This window comes from Apteryx mantelli, chromosome 2, assembly GCF_036417845.1.
Source record: "Apteryx mantelli isolate bAptMan1 chromosome 2, bAptMan1.hap1, whole genome shotgun sequence".
Classification (NCBI taxonomy): Eukaryota; Metazoa; Chordata; class Aves; order Apterygiformes; family Apterygidae; genus Apteryx; species Apteryx mantelli.
This window is the reverse complement of record NC_089979.1, coordinates 125,062,383-125,075,507: the sequence shown is the minus strand read 5'-3', so window position 1 is coordinate 125,075,507 and position 13,125 is coordinate 125,062,383. Positions and strand designations below refer to the sequence as shown.

The 13,125-nt window shown below is 35.3% G+C and overlaps 1 protein-coding gene across 3 annotated transcripts in view; it reads right to left on the bottom strand.

Annotated features, from left to right (window-relative positions):
* AZI2 (5-azacytidine induced 2) overlaps positions 1–13,125 on the bottom strand; it is a 37,554-nt gene that overhangs the window by 7,372 nt on the left and 17,057 nt on the right. The window contains exons 7-9 of one of the 3 annotated variants that reach the window (XR_010883474.1): positions 9,328–9,443; positions 5,053–5,274; positions 1,349–1,381 (exon numbers count right to left, since the gene is read on the bottom strand). Coding sequence is in view for 2 of the 3 variants with exons in the window: in XM_067291484.1 (XP_067147585.1) it covers positions 4,868–5,274; positions 9,328–9,443 (523 nt within the window). In the remaining variant the exon portion in view is untranslated. Of the gene's footprint in view, positions 1–311; positions 1,382–2,859; positions 5,275–9,327; positions 9,444–13,125 lie in introns of those variants that run through there. The other 2 variants (XM_067291485.1, XM_067291484.1) reach the window with 2 other exon arrangements.

Genomic DNA, 13,125 nt, shown 5'->3' with positions numbered 1-13,125 from the left:
TAACTCCAGTAGATCAGCTGAAGTCTGAAGTACAGCAATGCAGCTAGGCCATCATAGTTAACAACTGCATAGTACCTGATGTCTTCTAACATGCAACCAGCCTTCTTAAACATTAGGCTGGAGTTACTGAATGTTTGCAGTTCTGATTTTAGCACTGCCTGTAGCAACTACAGAAGCTTTCACAAAGCTGTGAGGTTTTCATTGTAGCCATACAACAGCCCACACACCAGGCTATCTCTTTTAATGGGAACCATGTGCTCAGCTAGTTCAAAACCCCCCACTATGTGGCACTATTGACACTGATGGAATAAAGTCTTGAACTAAAGGACCAGTTCCTCATCTAGCAGCTTCACAGAGTGCATCAAGCTCGCTGTCACATTTTCTGCAGTAAAGGGGCCTAACTTTGTCCCTTCATAGCACTTGGGAGAACAGACGCAGATTTTTTTTCATTTCAAGCTACATTTTTTCAGTATACTAATTTCACTTCAAACTCCTTGAGAGACAAGCCACCTGAAAATGTGAAATCTTAAAGGGGAGAAGGAAGAGGGTGTAACATCCTTATTTTAAAAGTTCACCTTTGTAGAGTAAAATGAAAACTTGTTACAGGAAGGTTGAGTGGTAGTCATCTTTTAAAATGCATAAGGTTTTCAAAGAGAAGTGGAGCCATCTACCATTACAGTCTTAATTACAGTTTACCCAGTGATTAAGCTGTAAGCCAGATATACCCATTCTTCCTCATATTTAGTATAGCCATACTCTGCAGCCATAGTCCCTGCAAGATTGTCTTCTACTTATTCCACAGGTGTAAAAATGGTCAAATACAGTTAAAACCTAGGTGGTCCCCATCTAGTTTCAAGTACCCTACAAGTCAGACTAACAATCAGTTCAGTAGGCATCTAATTATTTCTGTCATGTTTCTCCCCCAGATCAAACCTCCATACTCAAACACCATCATCTTATCAATTACTGTATCTAGGGCTGCCTTGGTGTTTGTACCACTTAGCCTCTTCCATCATAAAATACAGTGAAAGGATCAAACTGGCAGACACTGATCTGAGCTCATGCCACAACACATTTACCATAAAGAACAAATTTATTGAAATGGTTTAACTGTTTATCAGTCTTCGGAATGTGCAACTTGATTAAAAAGAACTCTCACTTTTAATGCTGATGATAAAAAAAAAAAGTAGTATTTTTGCCCATTGTCCTATGTTCATACAATTGAAAGTAGTATACACCTTCCTCTGCAAGGATGTAAAGAAGCAAAAGCCTGACATTTGACAGTTACAAAAAAAAGATCATTCCCTTTTGTATTCAAACTGCACAACGCAACAGGAGAACACCTTACCTCTTTGCCACCACTTTTCTTCACAGGTGCTGTCTGAAGACCAGAAAAAAATGCAGAAAAGTCAGTCAGGTACCGAGGCTTTTCACAGTTCCTTCACTAGGCCAAAGCATCATTAAAAAAATACAGGCATCTGTATACAGGACCCACAAAGTCTGTGGCAAGTAACATTTGAAATAAAAGTAAATCTACTTTGTATTTCTAGTATAGTTCATATTATATTTAAATGGGACTGTATGAATATTATCTTACTGTAACTCCATTATACGTCTAGAATAACTGTTGTCTTTTTCCAGCTGTAAAAGTCTGACAGCACATTACAGCTAGGTTGGGAGTTTGCTTTTCTTTCTCTTTAATATGGATATTTCACATAAGAAGGAAACTGATCAGTTGTAAACCCACAAAACTGGCGAGGAGGCTTAGAACAATCAGACTTCTAAAATATTTAAAATGGACCAAACAGTGAGAGATTATATTAGGAATTATTAGAAGGTTAGTTCAACTCTCCAAATATCCAAATACATATTCATCAGTTAAATGTGCAAAGCAAACAGTAACAATCTCTTCCTGCCCAAAAACTGTCTTCTATATCTGTTAAATGGAATTAGTACTTTCTGAGAAATACCAAATAATCCAATCTGGGGGTAAGGTGAACTTTTAAAATGTTCAAAGTTTGCATTCAAGTGATTTTTTTCATCATTTACCTTGCTTATTTGAGAATTTTGGTCTGTACCTTGTGCGTGTTATATAAAGCAGTAAAACTGCATATGTGTGCACACAAAACACCAGAACCCCTTTACTACTGATACTTCTGCATTTAATTTGCTGTCACTGTGATGAAAAGCTTTCACTTCTGAAAAATGGAAAAAGCACTGTAAGCCATCAGTGGTGTGGATTTAAATGACTTTCTATCTTAAGTCAAAATTTGATTGTATGCTTCAGACCAGATGCTTCACAAGCCAGCTAGCTCCCAAGTGACTTCAAATCTGGGGACTTCCTTTTCAAGTGTTATGGTTTGGCCACAGCAATGAGTGATTCGACTGGAAATCCTGCCTACAGAAAGCCCTCATCTCTCACATGTCAGAAGTCCTAAAGTCCCTCTCAGCAAATGTCACTTTGCTTCACTGCTCCCTTCTGTAGCACAGAAGATAAGCCAAGAGCAGACAACAAGGCCCAGGAATTCTCTGGCACAAAACAGAAAAGCTTCATTTTTAAGTTTTCCTTTCCAGACATACAGGCTGACAGGGCACCTTTTGACACAGTAGTGAAACCCCAGGAACACTCTGTGGCTTAAAGTGACTAAGACCTTCAGTTTTCAACATCCAGGGGAATTCTTTTCTCAGAGGGCATCAAAGCAGTCTATGAAGGATATTCATCTTCTTCCTAAATGGATGAGGATGAACCTCAAATCTAATGCTTTGTATTTGGAATGACCTTTATACACAATCAAGAAATTAAAACCGAGTAAACACTGTTGTGCCAAATACCAGAAGGACATTTATAAGTGAAACCCATTTCAAATAAAAATAAATTTATTTAAAATCTTACACAGTAGGATTCCTTCATTGCACAATTCAAAGTATTAATCAGATTGATGTCTGTTGGATAACATTACTTTAAAAAAATCTTTGTAATGAAGGGAGGGGCACCTCAAAAAGTAAGTTATATTAAAACTAGATACAATATAGTCTATGCAGCCACATGAGAAATGGTTTCTGCCGCTTTGTTATTACACAGGTAGTTGGTTCTATCAGCTAAAGCCTAGTGACTTGGATTTGTTTTATGCATATTGGGTTTTGTTCTATTACTTTGCAAGAGATTGTACTCCCCTGAGTCAGCTGTGTTCACTGGTCAGAATAAACTCCAGCATCTGGTACCATTTCCATTAATCACAGAGAAGCCCGTATACGTGAGCAAGATAATAGAAAGATAAAAACAGTATCTGGTGAATGGGAAGCATTATTTATGTATGCTGTTCACTAATACAGTAGAAGGTATCTGAAAGATTCTTTCAACTTTGATAGACAAACTCAAACACAAGAAGATGGGCATCATATGAAGTACTTAATCCACAGGGAAGAAAGTGTCTGGAACCACATAGATCATGTAGCACCTCAGCTAGGTAACACTTTTACAGTCCATCACTAATATGGCTATGCTACAGTCATAACTTTGCTGTTTATTTGCAAGTAATTTTAAGATAATTTGCTACTAAAGAGCTGTGAAATTAATTTTTATTAGACTGAAGCTGGACCTGTGAAGTTGAATGCTTCACCCTCCACCTGTAAATAACAGTATTAATCAACTTCCCCACCCCTGATAAGTTAGGTATCAAAGATCTAAAATACACAACATTTTCCTTCAAGGTATTAAGCAGTCAAGGCATTTCACTTAACCCTGTTATATTAAGCCAGTTATCAAGCAGAGCAGTTTTTTTTTAAAAAAAATTAAGCATAAATTGTATTTGTCTAAAAAAAGTTCTTGGCTTAAGAGAAAAAACAGAAGTATTACCTGGACACTCAATCTATAAAGCAGGCAGCTGCAATTCAAACAACTTTAGTTTCAGTGGCATATTAAAGATGCTGCAAGAATTATTCTTACATATATCAACAATGCTAAAACATCTAGTCTGATTAAATTAAGGCTTTGTTTCTTTAATGAAAGAAAAGTTAGCAGCCTTAGCAACCACACAAATAAAATGTCAAGGTTCTGGTGATGTGCAAAGGAGGCACAATAAAGATAACTGCATTGTGAATAGTATGATTCTGTGGCAGGCACCATTGTGCGTAGAATAAAATCAGTTTCCTCAGTATGAACTGAAAGAAAGCTGAACATCTAAGATTTCTAACTTTCAGCATTACTTATGACCCTTTATAGTTCACAATAAGGCCCATAATGGTGCAATCTAAATGGTATAGCCTGGGAATACTTTTTCCTTTGCCATTATCTAATATAAAATCAAGGTTTTGAAAAAAAACCTCACTATTTGGTTTTATAAAAATCACACAAAAATGTATTTCTAAACCAGAGGAATCAAGAAATAATTGAAAGGAGGGAAGGAGAGATACTCAAATTCTTTATCTTATGTCTTAATCTGAGGAAAAAAACAGTCAAAATTTAGCTAAGAGCTGTTACAACCAACATAGGATACCAACTATTTTCTTGAGAATATACAAATAGCAAACAAATAAAGGACTGAACTATTTTGTCTTATTCCAAGAACTAACTTTTCAGTGTAATTTTCTGCAAATGCATGCCATTTGCAGTGAAAAACTATCTAGGCCCCATGCTAGATTTGCTTACATTTACATTATACCAGCACAGCTTTAACTTCAAGGAACTTGCTCCTTAATTTACAGCAGAGAAAGACTAGGCTTTCTGTTTTGGAACTAGAAGAAAAGGAAGGAGGAAAAAAAAAAAGAGACTGTTTCAGCCAATTGTTTTCCCTCTTTAAAAAGTTCCAGCAGTAAGGTGCCTATTCAGAACCACTCTAAAAATGCTCCAGTTCATTCTAAAAATTGCTTAACTCTTGTGCAGGCAATTTTGATTACACTGATCCAGGTAATCTGCTGGACAGTTTAACAGGGATGTTTTGTTTTTCATTTCCCAAAACACATTCTCATTAGGCTTTGGAGGACTTGGGAATACCCAGGAATTATCTTCCAGAGAGTTCTTTCCATAAGAATGGTGTTCCTGAAATGTTTTACCATCAACTGGAATAGGTCTCTCATCTGTCCATGCTTGCAGAGTCACTCTTTCAGATGGGATTTTTACATCTCTCAGCGGAGGGAGGGGTATAGCATTGCAGAGTATTTGATCATTTTGTGAAAGAGATGTTTTTTTATAGACTACCCCAGATGTAGTCAAATGCAACTTCGTAAGGTTCTTCTCCAAGTCTTCAACACACTGTACTGGTGCAGAAGCAGCAGCTGAAGAAAGATAAAAAAATTAAAATTACAGTTATTTGCATAGAAGAAAGAGCATTTTTATATTCTCTGAATATACTGCAGTATAGCAGACATTACAACCAGTGTTTTCAAGTTACAAACTTTTAAAACACGTTTTACTTCAGTAACTAAGTTATGAACCAAACATACTAACCCTCTCATCAGACTTTGCAAGGTGAACCAGAGGATCCTGAAATCACAATGTCTAAAATATATGCAACACCAAGGAAACTTCCAAGCTCCTACTCAAACACAGATGAACTGATGAATCTTTTGATAAGAATGGAATGAATGCTGAAACAGGGACGATTTTCAACGTGCTTGAAAGAACTGACCAGACTCAGAATATTGCTTACATAGAGCATGCTTCTTCTTACTTTACTGATTCTTTTAACAAGTTGCTTTCTCAGACTGCCAAGAACCTGAATTCCCACAGTCCATGGAAGAGCAAGAGGGAAATGCATGGTGTTCACAGGTTCTCTGTGTTCCAGTACAATCTGACTTCTGAAAGTAAAGCTACAGACTGCAATGTTCACCCACTTGAAATTCCAGGGGAGTCTTAAAACATGCCAGGAAAGGAAAGACTTTGAAAGAAAACAGCACCTACCCAAAATGAAAGATCTGCATCTCCAACACAGATCTGAGGAAACAGCCTCATATACTCAGGTCAGGTTTTTGCAGTGATACTTTACATGAATGGAGTAGGTAAATGATTCCTACAGTTAAAGGAACTCGCACCTCATGGGAAGTTTCCTAGAATAGCTACAAATCTTGAGTATGAACTCTATTTTGTAACTCTAGTTGTTAAGGGACACAAAGATGAGCCACTATCTTGGTCAAAGTATGCAATTTCAGCTTGTCACTAAAAATTAAAAAAGACAGTACCCAGTTTACAAATGTCAGCAAAAAGCATTTTCCAATAGCATGTTCATCACACCTGAAAGATCAAGCTAAAGAGACTGATTTGGCCTCTTTGTGCTAACAGGTGTAAAAAGCCATTTGGGGTCTATGGACCTTTAAAAGTTCAAGAAAAAATGGAATCTGCTGTAACATATTCCAAATATTATAACATTAGCATCAAAGTTGGAAAAAAAACCTAGTCATAATTAATCCGTTAAGACATAAAAGAAGTTTTACTCTCTATAAGTTACAACTAAGCTTTCTAATACCTTGGCTATTTGCAGCAGCACAGCTTTACATCTTCAAAACTGTATGGCATTACAGCCCCCTTGAGTGAGAGAGTCAAAGTTCACATTAAATATTTCAGGTGTTCAAATTAAAGAGTTGTCTAAGATAGAAGGCCAAGAACAGAAACAGGATTCTTTGATGGGAAAGAAATATGGCCACTTAAACAAGGCTGTCCTACATTGTAAGTAGGTTACACACAGTACATACAATCTTTATTTGTTTTAAAGCAATGGCCAGAAGACCAAATGAGTACTGACGCCTTTGAGAAGTTCTGTGAAAAAGAGCTACATACTTCTGCAGGCATGTGGACTTGTCTGAAACCTGTATGTAAAATGAGAAAAAAAAAAAAACCCTGCATTTTAAGAACTTCACACACACACAACCCCCCCCCCCCAAAAAAAAAAAAACAACACATGCACACACACATCCAACAGTGCACCTAGGGCTTGCACTTGACAATTCTGCAACAGTCTAACTGAACCAGTTCAGGCCAGAATCAAGTAACTGAAATATTGTGACAACTTGTGTGCACTTGCACAGATAAAAGGTCCATTCTAAGTTAGCACTCTGAGAAAGAACTCCTCCCCCCCTTTTCTTTTTTTCCTTTCTGTATTACAGACTGTCTACAGCTAAACAGTAAAAACAGGATAAATTTGCTGCCATCAAGGTATGACCAACTATGGCAGCTAAGCAAAGAGCCAGCGCAAAAGCAATCCTTGGCATCTTTTTCTGGATATCTCGAACAAGTATATAAACACACTCCAGATAAGAACTAAAAATCTCTCTACAGTCTCAGTTGTTGAGATACCTGAAATACTTTAAGAGACAGTTTATACAAGTATACAAGTCAAAGTAGTATGTAGTTTTCAATCTTAAATTTGTTCATGCTCTACCTGCTAAAAAGTACTATGAGGCATCAGGCAAAAAAAAACAGGCTGGGTTTCACATACTTTGTTGAAAAGGACTTTGAAAATGCAACAAAAATCCATGAGCACATGGATACCTATGATACACATCTGTTGAAAATGCCTTCTTACATAAACGACCTTTAAGTAGAATCCACATGGTAACTGATACTGTCTTGATATCAAATATACAGCAATGAATACTTTGTGTTTTGCAGATTTAACTCTACATACCTCAAAAGATTATGCATACTTAAAAAAATTTTTTTTATAGCAGGATCTAGTTTCTATATGGTAAAGATAAAACCTCAAATAGCCAATATGACAGGTACAGGAAGTGGAAATTTTAAAGTCAATTCTATCCCATATTTTGCAAAAGTCAAGATTCTTCTATACATTATCATTACAGAAACATCTGCATTGCATTCTTTAAATGACATTGATAAACAAGGTAAACAAAGAACAGTTTTAATTCACATCTTAAATCCACAAACTTATGTACTTTTGAAAAAAAAATCATAGAAAAAAGCCTACAGAGCAAAAGCAAAAAAAGCAAACAAAAAAACCCCAAACAAAATAACCTTTGTTTTCCCATCAATCAATATTGCCTTTAATAGCTATGGATGTACAAGTGCATTAGCAAATGCAAAAAATTAGACTATTCACCAGGTAAAAGAAGGGAATAATCAGTACTCATGTAATAGAAAGACACAATTCCAAATTAAAAATATATACGGAAATACAGACAGAAAGATCCTACATTATCACAAACCTTGGCAGACTTAAGGATTAAAAACTCATTCAGTTCCCAGTTTCTCTGCAGAAATTATTTGACAAATGTGTCTTATATCATAATTGTAGGAACACTGACTCACCTGGTAACAACATGACCAAGTCTACAAGATGTGTTGATGGTTTATCAGCCAAATACCAGACAGTGATCATTAATCACTGCTGGCCACAGACAAAGTCCGTCATTGACCTGGAGGCAAATCCTATCATTAGCTCACTGAGCCAACCAAAGCTATTTAGAGACAAAGTTATCTTCATCGTGTACTGGATAAGGACAGAGACCATCACCATACACACTGTAACCAAATTCAGGGTCTTGAACCAGCATCTCTCATATTCTGAACACAATAAATACCACAATTCAAATGAGCAGAAAACGAAGGAGATAACATTGGCCCCACAATATTGATAGTCTGTCAGTTCAGTATTTAAGAACCATCTCTTGTAAAGCATTTGGCTTGAGAGAAACATATATACGAAACAGAAGAACTATCTGATGAACTACTCACTGAAATTATGTACCACACTTGCACTATGTGGAAATTATCATTTTTCCCTTAATTATTTGCAAAGTGGCAGCAGAATTAAGCGAGTTTTGCAGCATCAGTAGTCTGACATTCAGAAAACATCATCCTGCATAGCATTTTACTAGAAAATACAAGTTTTCTGAATGCTATCATAGAGAAATATACAATTGTAAGGCAATTTCAGTCTGTTAAGGTCTAGTTTTAAAAGGCTGCCAAATGAATACCTTATATATCCTATACTGGGAAAATAAGACTCTGAGAAAATATGTTGGTTTTTGTTTTTTTAATACGAAGTAGTTGTGGTAAAAGGTCAAATACGAGTAAACTTAACACCTCAGCCTTGTGCACATAAGCAACACTTGACTGAGAAAAAAGCCACAAGGGGAACAGAATACAGTACTGAAGAAAAAACACATCAGCAACACCTTTATGTGTGAAGTTGACCAGTATGAGACAGAAGCAAAAGCAGAAAATGGGTAGGCTGGAACCATAATATAGTCTGGCTTATCAACTTCAATTGATGAGATTCTGATAAGATATGATAGCTAGTTTCTTTTTAAAATGGCACAGCTTAAATCAACTGTTTGTATTTGTAAGGTCTGTTCCTGCAAACACTGACTTGCCTTTCTTGGTCGCTGTTGGATTTGTTTTCAGCTTTCGTAGAACCTCAGCTTGCATTTCAGTCACTAGGTGCAAATTAGACATTTCTCTCTTCAGTTCCCAATATGCTTGTTGCACACTTTCAAAACAGAAATTTTTTAAAGTTAAATATTTGCCATCTCTAAAGCATCCTCATGCCTAGTAACAGTTCCAAGGCTAACTGAGTATTAACTGTTAATTAGTTGTTTTTACTTGAGATGTACTGTCAATTTTTATTAGGGTAACATAATTCAAAATGAATTCAGCAATACTGATAATTACCTTAAATTGAAGGACATTTGTATATCATATTGGACTCTTACATGTTACAATGTATAGTACATATTAACATACTAGATAATACTAATAATTTCAAGTTCTCCAAATGGAAAAACATATTAAGTATATTCTCCAATTTCATTATTTGAAAGTAACCATCTTCCAGTAAAATTAGTAGTCTCAAAGGAATACTGTTTTTTTTAAATACATTAAATGGATACTAGACTGTAAATAAGGTGGAGTATTAACTGTGAATTGCTTCTGATAAATGACCACACACTGTCATGTTGTAATCCTAGTCATGTTAATCGATCAGTCTTAAATATTCAATCAAAATCAGCATTGACTCTTTACACCACTTTGCTACAATGAATTTAGACTAGATACCTGAGATCCAAACTGAACACACATACAGAGAGACCAAGTTAAACTAATTCAACATACTATTTCATATTCAAGTAATCTAATTCATGTTAATATACTGCCTTATTAGACAGTATAAAGATTAGAGACACCATTCATTTTATGATAAGATAGCATAACATGAGAAATATATTTAGCAATGGCAGCACTGATCCAACTCCAGCATTGGAGTTTCAGGTTATTAGCTGGTAAGATAACCAAGAACAAAACCAGAAAAGTCAGCACATTCAGACATTTCTTGGTAAAAATCTTAAGCAAAGTTTCACTGAACACCACATTTATGTTGATTAATAATTAACTTATTTCTCTTTAAAGAAATAAGGGTCCAGTTACTTCAACATAAACATGAAATAAGAAGTTTTTATACTTAACATCCTACCAAATCACATTTATGAAAAACAAGTATCATGGATGAGACTTTTCAGAAGATTCATTTCCTCCTCTCTATATTCACCAAAAATATGTTTATCCGATAACACGTTCAGTACCTCAAGCTATCTGTGAGACGACTAAGAGCAATTAAGTTACAGAACAACCGTATTTTCAAATACGCATTTATATAGATTTCTACCTATCTAAAATAGCAGTTTAGGATCATTCCCTCATTAAATCTCTGTCACTGAAGTGAATGTGTTCGAAAGTAGTGAGACACAGCATTGAGGCAATTACCCGCTTCTGTAAGTTAGCCAGTGCTAAAAGAAGTTCCCTTAAAACAAAGAAGTTAAACAATATCCTTTCTTCTGTGCACAGAATATTTCCTCAGAACACAGAAATTCAGATTCAAAAAAGTTTACTGAAGAACCCACAGGAACCTGACAGTTTACTAGGTAATGTATTAGGTAGTGGAAATTCTGACAGATGAAAATCTAACAATCTCAGCACTGATAAATTAAGAAGTTTAGCTAAACCTGCAGCTTCTTACTGCAGAATTCACTTGACTCCTTGAACTTTTAAATAATTTCAAAAATGTCGTCTCATTAAGTGTCATCACGTCAACTTATTTTATTCACGTTTTTTCAATCTCAAAACTAAGATCAAACAAACTTTAGTTATATCAAAACAGAACTGTCCAACATTCAAACATCATATATTGAAGTGGTAAATGTAAGATCAGCTCAGTGTTTGTCACAAACCGAAAGGAAAGTGCTTGGGTGAATTTTATAATGGGAGTTTAATTCCTTGAAAGACAATCTTGCAAATGGATGTAGGTATCAGAATTTCACTTAAATCACCTACAAAGTATTCTAACTTTTTTTTGTAGATACTGGCATATGATCCATTGCAAAGTCACTAATTTTCAAGGGAGTTACAACTGAAAAACAAGGATTTCCACATGCTTGGAAGTATACCCTATACTGTCTTCTAACAAACATGAAACATATCATCACCTAATCACTTATCTTTCCTTATGTGCTTATGTATTCTTCACAGTGTACACTCTGCATGGCAAAGTAAGACATTTTTATCTACAAATATTCTTCATTATTTTTTCTTCCTGTTTTTCTTTTAATATAAAAATACATTTAATCAATCTGATCACATTTTTTAACTATTACAATTACTGCAATAGGAACACAAGGAGAACGTATTAATTGCAAGTATCTGTGAAACAAATTTACAATATTTTATTTTGCTAAAATAGTTCCCTTCCTGAAACGCATAATCTGAATATACATCAAAATATATATATATACACACACACACACATATTGTATATTACACAAGGAGATTTTAGAATGATCACAAGTAAATCTGCAGCAAAGTAGACTTGCAAACCAAGAATCTGAAGTCAGATTTGCAGGCTACTGACAAACGTGAAGTAATTATTTTCCAAACAGGTAACTAACTGCAAATGCCTCCTTCCCTCATAAGCAGCAGAATTGATTACTACGGCAAATGTTTTGCATAGGAGCTTTTTCAAGTGTTTTTGCACAGATTTTTGTATGGGCCTATTACTCAGTATGCATTACACATTCATTATTTATATTATATCACAACATAAACTACACTGTACATATGCTAATTCAGATGGCCACAACCTGAAAGTCACTTTTTGGAATAAATTTGTACTGGAAGATCAAAGAAATAACTGTTTTACCTTGAGATAACACCTTTTGTTCAGGTGTGTAAGACTGACTATGAAGCTCCAGGAGAAACCACAAGAAGTGCTAGCTAGCTATCCAGTCAAGATGAAAAGTGAAAAGCGTAATTGGGGCATAGTGTGTACAATGTTATCATTATACCAGAAACCATATTAAAGAAATATCTGTAGTGTTTTCTTTCAGTGATTGATTTCCTTTCCCATCTCTTGACTAACAAGTAAGCCACAAGATATTACTCTAAACAATCTCTCATTATGAAGGACTACTCTTCCCTCTTGTGGAAAATCATATAAGTACACAAATAAGCGTAACTGGGTATAAGAGATGCAAATAGTAATTTATTTCTGCAAGATAAAACATTTGGAAATTTTAATACATTCATGAAATGTTTTTATTTTGCACAGATAAATAACTACCGGATAAATTTCCTTCTTCTTTTTTAAAAATAATACTACACACATATGAGACAGGATAATACAGGGGACCATACCATAAGCACAGTTATTCAGCCTGTATTATTTGAATGGCTACAAAATGAGAACAAATACTTTATGATATGTTAGCATTTTTCAGGGAAACTGCTATTTCTTTTAGCAGACAGAAGACAGGATTTAAATCTTTCTTACTTCCTGTTTACTTGAAGCAAGGAACACAGCCCAGCACAGTGAAAGGATAGGTATGTCCGCTGCACACTCCAGTGATCCTCCCAGTGATGGGGATAGCTAAGTGTTACTGATTACTTAAAAAAGGAGTAGAGTACAACTTTGAAGACTTGTGCACTAATGAGGGAAAACTCTAGAGTTCCAAAACAGCTCCAGAATTGCCAGCCTCTTTTTATAATCAATAGAAGCTGAATGTTTCTCTTTCACTTCTACTGTTTGCTTAGATATAAGCAGAGAAGGGCAATATACAGCAATTAGAGTAAGTCATGCTATCTTAGTATTTATTATATCATCTGCAAGCTGAATCACCACAATA